At 61.9% G+C, this 9428-nt stretch overlaps 4 protein-coding genes across 4 annotated transcripts, besides 7 other annotated features; all 4 read right to left on the reverse strand.

The window, feature by feature from the left end:
- Positions 1-470: 470 nt before the first annotated feature.
- Positions 471-1028, reverse strand: Tco025E_06465 (uncharacterized protein; the record flags this gene model as incomplete). The annotated part of the gene is made up of 1 exon (XM_029373342.1): positions 471-1028. One exon carries the CDS (start codon positions 1026-1028, stop codon positions 471-473), a length of 558 nt encoding a protein of 185 aa, XP_029226562.1.
- Positions 1029-1154: 126 nt separating this feature from the next.
- Positions 1155-1198: a microsatellite.
- Positions 1199-1431: 233 nt separating this feature from the next.
- On the reverse strand, positions 1432-4242 carry Tco025E_06466 (putative kinesin; the record flags this gene model as incomplete). The annotated part of the gene is made up of 1 exon (XM_029373343.1): positions 1432-4242. One exon carries the CDS (start codon positions 4240-4242, stop codon positions 1432-1434), a length of 2811 nt encoding a protein of 936 aa, XP_029226563.1.
- A 149-nt stretch (positions 4243-4391) lies between these two features.
- Positions 4392-4427: a sequence feature (GA-rich).
- A 197-nt stretch (positions 4428-4624) lies between these two features.
- On the reverse strand, positions 4625-6082 carry Tco025E_06467 (uncharacterized protein; the record flags this gene model as incomplete). Its single annotated transcript, XM_029373344.1, has 1 exon — positions 4625-6082. The coding sequence occupies one exon, from the start codon at positions 6080-6082 to the stop codon at positions 4625-4627; it is 1458 nt and encodes a 485-aa protein (XP_029226564.1).
- Positions 6083-6699: 617 nt separating this feature from the next.
- Positions 6700-6765: a sequence feature (A-rich).
- Positions 6766-6791: 26 nt separating this feature from the next.
- Positions 6792-8435, reverse strand: Tco025E_06468 (uncharacterized protein; the record flags this gene model as incomplete). Its single annotated transcript, XM_029373345.1, has 1 exon — positions 6792-8435. One exon carries the CDS (start codon positions 8433-8435, stop codon positions 6792-6794), a length of 1644 nt encoding a protein of 547 aa, XP_029226565.1.
- An 18-nt stretch (positions 8436-8453) lies between these two features.
- Positions 8454-8488: a microsatellite.
- Positions 8489-8715: 227 nt separating this feature from the next.
- Positions 8716-8770: a sequence feature (GA-rich).
- Positions 8771-9051: 281 nt separating this feature from the next.
- Positions 9052-9098: a microsatellite.
- Positions 9099-9316: 218 nt separating this feature from the next.
- Positions 9317-9356: a microsatellite.
- The last annotated feature ends 72 nt before the right edge of the window (positions 9357-9428 follow it).

Genomic DNA, 9428 nt, shown 5'->3' on the forward strand with positions numbered 1-9428 from the left:
GAGAGAGAGAGAGAGCGATGAATGTATCGGCCCCCTTCTTTATTGTCGTCCGCTGCTGCGTGGCTCCCACCCACCCCCTCTCCTTTTTTATTTTATTTGTTTACTTCGTTGTTGTCTGTGGTTTGCCTTTGCGGCTGTGAGTGAGGCTGCGGCTTCGCCTGAGTCAGCCCCCCACGACGCCGTCGAGAGCGACGCACGGCCCCGGCACTAACGGGCGAGGAGGGAGGGGGAGGAGGGCAACAGGGCCAGTGACACCCCCGCAGCCTCCTCCCACGCGGACGGCGCACGCGGCAGGCAGGCAGACAGAACAGCAGCGGCTCGCCTAGAGGGGGCGCAGTGAGGGTTTAACGAGAAGGGCAAGAAAATTAACACATGTACATACATGTATACATGCACGTGGTTTTTTCTGTTTTCTTTTTAAACTGCCGCCTTCGTTTGTCTTTCTCCAGCCAGTTACTTCACCGGCACCGTCACGGCTGCCGCAGCGCATGGTAGCCGTGGCCGCCAAACACGTCGGCGGAGCCAATGCTCACCACCGCGCCGTCCAGGCCGAAGCACATCGCGAGGTCCACTTCGTCGGCCTGCCCATCCGCGTCGTCGGACGAACTGCCGCCGTCGCCGCCGCCGTCGTCGTCGCGGCGTGCCTCCCAGCCGTAGTCGCCGCCCATGCGCTCCCGCAGCAGCTCCTCCATCATCAGCTCCTCCTCCGTCATCTCGCCCGTGCGCTGTCGCTCGCGGAACTCCAGGGCGCGGGCGTAGGCCACTTCCAGCTCCGGCAGCTCCTCCACGATGCGGAGCGCCACCATCCAGCCCTGCAGCTCCTCGGCCGCCGCTCCCGCGGTGGAAGCGGCCGGGTCGTAAAACTGCCGCACGACGTCCAGCACGTGCGGCAGCAGCCGCCGCTTCCACCGCGGGAGCTCCTCCAGCCGTGCCGCGTCCGCGCTGCCGGGGTCCACGGGACTTGGGCCGTGCAGCGGGCCCAGGGCGTCGCCAAAGAAAAGACGTCGGGCCTCGAAGACAAACGTCATGCTGCCAGGAGAAAACACGCCTAGGCAGCGGGCACGCTACAAGGCAGAAAATCCAAGGCGAGGAAAAAAAAAAAAAGGCACGCCCGGTGACCTCCACCCCCCGCCGCAGCCCTCTGGCCCCCAAGAACAAACAAGCAAACAAGCACCCACACACACACACACACACGCACCTCGTCTCTCTCACTGCCTAATGTTTATTGCAACTGCCTTCCCAATACACGTAGTGAAATTGCAGGCAACGGTCTAGTCTACAAAACCCCTCGCCCTGCGCGTGCGAGAAGGCGTCCACCACGAGTATAGACAATCTAAAAAAATAAACGAAGAAACAAATAAGTCAGGCTCAACTCACATCGGTAACTCGCGCAGCTGGTGCTCCGTTAAGCATCCGGCACCACCAGGGTCATTATTCTTCTCCCTCCCCCTCCCCCTCCTCCAGTAAAGGCTTCGGCGAACCTCCACTGACGAGGGCCGCACCCCGCAAGAGCAACTGCTGTATAATTCGGACATCGCCGCCTGCATGCGCCCCAGCGGTTGTCTGTGTGTCTGCCGTAACAGCGACCTCGAGCGGCGGTCCTCCCTGCAGCCGGGTCGAAGAAGTGCAAAGCGCAGAGCGCGACGGCGGCGCAGGAAATCTCCGCGGCTGGTGAAGGTTCCCCGCCAGTTGCAGCAGCGGCACGGCGCCGTGGCTGCTGGGAGAGACAAACGACACAACGTGCTCGCGGCGATTCTGCTTCTTCGGGAAACTTGAAGAGCCCCTTTCCGTGCGCTGCGGAGTTTGCGTGCCGCAACCACCGTCGGAGGGAGCTGCCGCCTCGACACTCGTAGTGGCGGTAATTGCAACGGACGACGATGAGTACAACACATCGCCCCCGTCTTCCTCTACGGGGGCTTCGAGCGGCTTGCAAGCAACAGGCACGGCGTCGTGATGAACGCAGCAGCGCCGAAGGATGGTTTCCACGAGCCGATCCGCCTCTGCTGCTGCTGCTGCTGCAGCCACTTCTTCTTCTGCGGCAGCCACCACCCCGGCTACTGCTTCGCTTGCGATGACATGTGACGGCCCACTCTGCACGGCGCAGCCACCGCAGAGCAGAGACGAGATATTGTTCCTTTTTGCGGACATTGCGCCTTTTCGCAGCCACGCAGGCGGCGCTGGCGGGAGGTTCTCATCCGGTGCGGTGGATATCGGCAATGACAGTGACAATGGCGACCCCGCCAACAGTTTTTGTTGGCTGCCATTTGCTGCCAACGCCTTCCGCAGCCGGGCGATTTCGCGGTCGCGCGACGCCACGACCTGCTTGGTGCGGGCAAGTTCTTCCACACACTCATCGTAGCGTTCACAGAGTGTCTTGCACTGCCCCAGCAGCTGCAGTGCGTACAGCTTATATGCCGTCAATTCTTCTTCCGCCTCTTCTCCTCTTCCTCCGCCGTCCTTACCGTCTCGCCCCTCCGCATCACTTGCAGATCGGCAACGGCCACCACCCACCGCCCCCACAGCCCATGCCGACGCCGCTGGAGCTGAAAGCGTCTTGCCGCGGCCGCGTTGAATAACGGCGCCAGTTGCCGCAGTGTCTGCTTGAGACGCGTTTCTACCGGGAGGCAGCCTCTTTGTGCCCACCGCCGCCTTTGCGCTGCTGCTTCGATAGCTGCTGGCCACGCCGACTTCCGCTGCGACGCGCGCAGGCGGAAAGGAGGGGCAAACCTGCACGCAGGCGGCGGTGGCGGAGGCCTCGGCGCCCAGGCGGAGTGACTCGACGGTCTCGTGGAAGTCGCACTGCAGGCAGGAGCAGCACACCACCCACGTCACAGCGGAGGCGGCGCCGGGGACGAGAAACGGCTCCAGGATGGTGGTGAGTGCGCTGTCGCGAAACGGGACACGCCCGACAGACGACGACAAGGCGGCGGGGGAGTTGGAGGCGGCCTGAAGGGCCCGCACTACTTTGCGCAGCGCAAGGAGGGAAACGTTGATGTGCCGCATCTCACACGTGCGGCGGAGGCTGCGCTGCGCCGCCGCCAGTCCGCCGCCGTCGCGCCGGTCCGAGCTGAAGGCGGACGCCGCAGGGGGGGAGTGCGCCAGCCGCGCCGGCTCCCGGTACGTCTCGGACCCGGCGAGGTCGACGAAGAGCGACTCGCCAAGCGGCCCCGCCCCCGCCGCGGCGCCGTGAAGCACGAGCCGCAGCACCAAATGACTCCGCGAGGAGCGGACGTTCCGCTCCGTCTGGCTGCGACTCCGCAGCGCCAGCACCCCGCGCAGCAGGGCGCCGCACTCCGCCGCGGACTCGCAGCGCAGCCGCAACGCAGCCCGCATCACCTTCGCCTTTTCCGTCGCCTTGAACGTCAGCGTTCGCGGCACCGGCTCCATCGCGGCGGTGGCGAACAGCGCCGTCGGCGCGAGTGGCGGGTCCCACAAGCCGCCGCGCTCCCCCGCCGGGCGCCCCCGCTGCTCATACCGCCGCCACGCCTGCCACGCCGCCTCCGCGTCCAGCGCGCCGCACCCTTCATCCTTCTTCTCGAGCGGGGCTGCCTTCCTTGAGCGCTGCTGCAGCAAAAGTGCCACCAGGTCGGTCACGCATTCGTTGTGCACCTCCAAACAAGACAAATCCACCGCAGCGACGGCTGCGCTTCGCGGCTCAACACCAGTGCCAGGTGCGGCAAAGATGGCACGTAGCAGCCGCGGCACAATGCCCTCTTCCTCTTCCTCCGCTTCCTCATCCTGCCTACATGCAGCGGCCTCAGCGCCCGTGGTTGTTCCAAGCTCGTTTTGCCGCCGCAGCGACGCGCTGTCGTCGCCGTCGGCGTTGGGCCCAAACATTGTGTACGTTTTCCCTGTTGCCGTCTGCCCGTAGGCAAGAAACGTGCATGGCTTGCCGGAAATTAAGTCATCCAACACGGGACGGACAACTTCGTCAAAGAGTTCCTCCTGTGGGTTTTTTCTCTTTGCCGTGCGCGGGGGCGCACCGTTCGTCGACGGCGGGGTGCTGCCTGCACCAAGCGACAGACACGCTGGGAGAAAGACGCGGCGGCAGGTAGACGCGGCCATGCTGCCGGTGCGTGGGTCTGCCAGCGTGACGGTTTGGCCTCCGCCCCCAGCGTCGCCCCGCAGCGACAGCAGAAGCATGGGGGGCGGCAGCAGCGACGCCTGTGCATCGCCCCTCTCTTGCTCCTCAGCCCCTGTCGCAGGCGCGCACGGTGGCGCGAACCGGCAGTATACCCTCATTGCACGGCGTCACGGCGCCACGGCGACAACCTCGTTTTTTTTTTGCTTGGCTGACAGCTGCCGCAGGAAAGGAACGAGAACAAGTGGAGGAAAAGGAAAAGCAGATATACATACCATATGGGCCAGTTCTCCCACAGACACACGCAGGCAGAGAGAGGGAGAAAGAAAGAAAGGGAGCAGAGGAGGAAGCAGCTGCGGCAATAGAGAGGGCGCCATGTGGGCCTATGGGCAGGCGCAGCTCTAGCGACGCACGGTGGGGGATGACTTATGGCCACACACACACATAAAAAAGAAGGCCAAGGCAACGCGGGCACGGAGAGACGCAGGCGACAATAGTGCCTCCACCCCTCTCCTCACCCAAGCGCCGGCTCTGCACAGTTCCTCAGCAGCAGAGCGGCAGCGTTGCCTTCGCCAAGGACCACGTCACTAGCCCGCCGTCGTGAGTTGACGCAAAAAGATCGTCGCCGGCGGCCCCGCCATTTGTTGCCGGTCTGCGGCTCGCCTCCCCCACCACGCCCTGCAGCACACAGGGATACGTGATCGACTGCACGGACCGCTTCACCGCCAGTTCGACAATCTCCTGAAGCTTCTCCCTGAAGCGGTGCCCCACACTGAAGGGGTTGCAGGCCGTGGCTGGCGGCAGCGGCGGCAGGGAGGCAGGCGTCTCGCCCCCCGCCGCGCCTCGGACGCTGCCGCTGGGCGAGACCTGGGGGAGGTGCGGGCGCTGCGGCTGCGGCTGCGGCTGCGGCTGCTGTCGGCGAAGGCCCTTCGCAGAGGAGACCTCGAAGGAGGCGGTGAATTGCGGCTCTCTCGCAAAGCTAAGCTCCACCAGGTTGCCGTAAAAGGCGGCGTACAGCACGCCGTCGAAGACAACCCGACGCACGGACAGGGCACACCGAAGCGTCAACACATCCGCCGGAATTTTCAGCTCCAGCGGCAGTGCCAGCAGCAGGGGAATATTGCACAGCAGCAGCAGCGCAAAGTGATGGTCCTCGTATATGAGTGGCACCGAAAAACACCGCAGCGAATGTCGAGCTTCCATTGGCATTGTGGCTGCTGCTGCAGCCGCTGCGCCCCCCTCTACCGTCGTTTCATACGAAGATGCGTTGTACGGGGCCTCCAGCGAGACAATTCCAGCAGACGCAATGCGCGGCAACACGACACCGATCGGTGACGACGTCGCCCCAGCGCTTTCGGACGACTCGGAATAGACGCAACCTGCGCGGACCCCGTCGCTGTTTGTACGCGCGTGGTGTAGCCCAGGGACCTGCTGCGTCGCGCCGTACTGTGGTTGCTGCTGCTGCTGCTGCTGTTGTTGTTGTTGTTGCTGCTGCTGCTGTTTGTGCTGCGGGCTCGGCGCGCCGTTCAGGGGCCCACCGCCACCGAGCTCAAGGCGCAGCATTCGGAGACTGTCGGCGCTCACGCGCAACGTTCGCTCCCCGGTTTCCCTGCCCGCGACGCCGCCGCCTCCTCCGTTCCCGCGCCGCTTTAGCGCCCCGTCAAGCCGCTTTGCGCCCTTCTCAATAAAGTAGGCGATGCGGTCGGTCCAGACATCCTTGTCGATGGAGCCGCCGCCCAGCACGAGCAGCGCCGCCCAGCGCCCCAGCACGTTGCACCACATCGCCCCCTCGCACCTGCGGCTCCGCTCCAGCGGCGGTGGACTCCGCAGGTTGTGGCCGCCCGCGCCGCCCGCGTGGCGAGTGCCGCCGCCGTCCCCCGCGGCGGCGCCCGCCTCCTCGCCCGCGGCGCGCTCCTCCACGGAGACGCTGAGGAAGACGTGGTACGCCAAGACGGCGCAGATAAAAATGCTAACCGCGACCTCCAGAAGAAGCTCGAACATCGCCCTCGCACCCCCACCTGCCCCGACGCACATACGCAAATATACAAAGAAAGAAGGATATGGGGCGAAGACGCGACCCTACGCGCAGATAACGGGAAAAAACAGAGAGACGGATACGAGCGGCCCTCCCCGCAGCGCCCTGCCGCATTGCAACCACGGCAGCAACGGGGAAGGAAAAGAAGGAAATAAGAGGACGACGCAAAGAGGGATTGCACATTGCCCGAGCGTGTGGGGGGCGGAGAGGGCATTGCCTCGCTGCCGGGCCCGGGCGCTCGCGTGCGTCCACGTGACAAGAAAAAAAACAAAAACAAAAAGACAAGGGAGGGAACGACCATGGAAGCAAAAAAAAAAAAGTAACTAACAAAAGCAAAGCGAGAAAGAAAGAGAATATTCGCAAAGACGAGGCAACGTGCCCCACATCCCCCACCTAAGAATCCGCCGCAGTGAAAACAAAACGCGCGGGCGGGCACCAAAGCACAAAAAAAAGAAGAAGAAAAAACAGTGTGGGGAGTAAAGCCGGGAGCTGACAGGGCATACGCTGAAGGCGTATGCTGCAAATTTGTGTAGTGTGCCGGCGTTGCACAGACTACGAAGCTACAAACTAGGTTAACGACCAGAAAGAAACAAATGAGCAAAGACAAAAAAAACAAACAAACAACAACAAAACCAAAACAAAACAAACACGGAAAGAAAAACCAGAGCACTGGATCTAGCGATTACATATACATCCCTCGCGCAGCAGGTGCAGGGGGTCTATCCGCATCATTTCCCTCAGCAGCTGCAGCGACTCCTCTTCGCGGCCTTGTATCGCACGCAGGGAGGCCAGCAGGTAGAACAACGCCGCACTGCTGGGAAACGCTGCGATGGAGGCCGACAAGAGACCCTCCAGAGCCGCACCAATGTCTTCATGGGATGGCAGACAAGCTTCCGTCGATGGCGTCTCCGCGTTTCTGGCCGCACGCGACAGCGCGCTCGCCGTTTTCTCCTCCGCGTAGTTCCAACTCATGCGCCGGAGAAAGGAGGCGAGGAGGTCGGGGGTGAGCTGCTCCCACCGATCCGTCGGCGCCGCCTGTTGTTGTTCCTCCTGCTGCTGCGCATGTCTGTCGCTGCCGCCCTCGCCATTCAACGCCTCCTCCCCCGCCAGACGAACCGCGCCGTTCTGCTCGCCCAGCCGCGCTGTAAGGGCGCCGCCGCGCCTGTCCAGCAGCTCGGACAATTTGGCCGCCACCAGGCAGTACCAGCGCTGCCGGTCGCTGCCCCCCAAACGGTTCCAGTTCGCCTCGTGCACCAGCAGCGAACGCCACGCATCGAACCCGTCTGCGGAGATCGCCAACAGGGTGAACTCCATCGCCAGCGCGGCCCTGCCGTTACGGGCATGCCACTTTGCGGAGGAAAAGTGATGCCGCCACTCAGCTGACGCAGCGGCCACTTCAACTGCAAGCGTCTGCCGCTTTTGACGCCGGTTAGCACGCCAGCCGTTTCGACGGTAATTTGAAACTGGAAGAATGGATTCAAGCCCCATCACCCTCAACAACTGCTGCAGGCAGGTTGGTCTGCCAAAGAAGGGTTGAGGCCCAGTCGTTAACTCTTGCTCTTGCCATGCATCTGCATTTCTGCCCCCAAGACGCTCATTCACTTCATTCTCATTATTGCCACCATGAATAAGTAGCGACAAGGTCTGGTGTATGTTCTGCAACTCTTCCTTAGCCTGCTCGTGAAGCCGCATGTATTGAGCACCATTTCTGTCTGCCTCCGCCAGCTGCGCCCGAAGGACGGAGTTCTGCGCCTGTACCTTGTCCCGTGAAGACGCAGTGGCGGAGGCGCTCACCTTCTCACTATTCCCTGCGTGGGTCAACTGTGGCGGTGCTTCGGCAAAGGCATACAAAACGGACGGCCGCGGCCCGTTCTCGTTGTTCTGCCCGTCGTGGTCGTTGCTGCTACTATCACCGTCTCGCGTCCGGCGCGACGGGGCCGGAGGAACAACCTCGCACAAGGCCTCCGTGGCCGCTTCTTCTGCGGTCTGCTCAGCGTGCGAGGGCGAGGTGGATTCCAACCCGCGAAACGCCGAAAACGACGGCGAATACGCGGACAACGACGGCTGCGGCGCGGTAGACGGCCGCTGCGCCAAGCCGCCCTCGTCATCCTGCTGCGTCGTTGCCACCACACTCCAGTTGGAGCGCGAGAAGACACTCATTTGACTTTCCGTCTGCGGCTCCCCCTCCGCAGCGTCTTGCGCCGCCTCACCCGCAACGCGCCGCCGCACCACCGTGAGTCCCGTTTCGGGGTCGATGAGGTGAAACGATCCGTCATCGGAGTCGACGCCCGCGTAGTCGCTCGCTGCGCAGTTCGACATTTCCACCCCCTCCCCCCTTATAGTTATAGCTATAGATATATATATATATATAGCGGTATTCCTTTTGCCTTTGCTTTTCTGCGTGTGGATCGCATTTTGCGTCCGTGTGGACGGCGGAGCAAACAAACAAACAAACAGAGCAAGAGGGAGAGGCGGTGCAGGGTGGGTGGCGGTCAGCCCTGCCACGCGCACGGCACGCCACCGACGCAAATGCGCACGTGTGTGTCCACATCTGCGCCGCGGGGGAGGGCACGGCACCCGGCTGAAACGCCGCCTCCTCAAGAGAAGCAGCAGCAAAAGAAGCAGAAAGAAAGAAGGAGGGAGCAGGAGAAAAGCAAACGTTGGTATCCTCGGCCCCACTTGTTCGCTTCGTCGTCGCAGCCCATCCTCCTCGCCGGCTGCCCGGGGGCGCAGGGGGCGGACGAGGAACATCATCGCCAGGTCGGTTGCCAAGCGAGTCACACGCCCACAGCGCCACTCGCACCTGAGCGCCTGCCGCCTCCAGCGGGCGGCCAAATCAAATAAAAACAAACAAAAAAAAAGGGCGCACAACCGCCTCACTCCCTCTTCGCCACAATTTTCCCCCTTTTGGGCTATCGGCGCATCACACCGCCTTCACACACGCACGCACACGCACACGCAGACACATATACATACAAACACGCCCCATTTGCTAGCAGTTGTCTCCTAATCGTTGTTGTTACGAGTGTCGCCACTTTCCATCCTCCTGCCGGCGCGCCGCTGCGGCGCATGCGCATTTTCACCGCTCAACACAAAACAAAGAGGAGGAAAACACACTCGACAAAAAAATTAAATAAATAAAACCGGCATATTTAAAATTTATCTATTAACAAAATAGGAATATATACAAAACATCCCAGTTCTTTTTGTGTGTTTCTTTTTTTTTCTTTTTTTCCTTTTCTCGTCCTTTTTGCTTATTCGATTCATCCATATTTTCATCGTCATTTTTCATTCGTTTGTTGATGCTGCGTT

Source organism: Trypanosoma conorhini (assembly GCF_003719485.1).
Source record: "Trypanosoma conorhini strain 025E chromosome Unknown Tco_14.4_contig_00437, whole genome shotgun sequence".
Taxonomy (NCBI): domain Eukaryota; phylum Euglenozoa; class Kinetoplastea; order Trypanosomatida; family Trypanosomatidae; genus Trypanosoma; species Trypanosoma conorhini.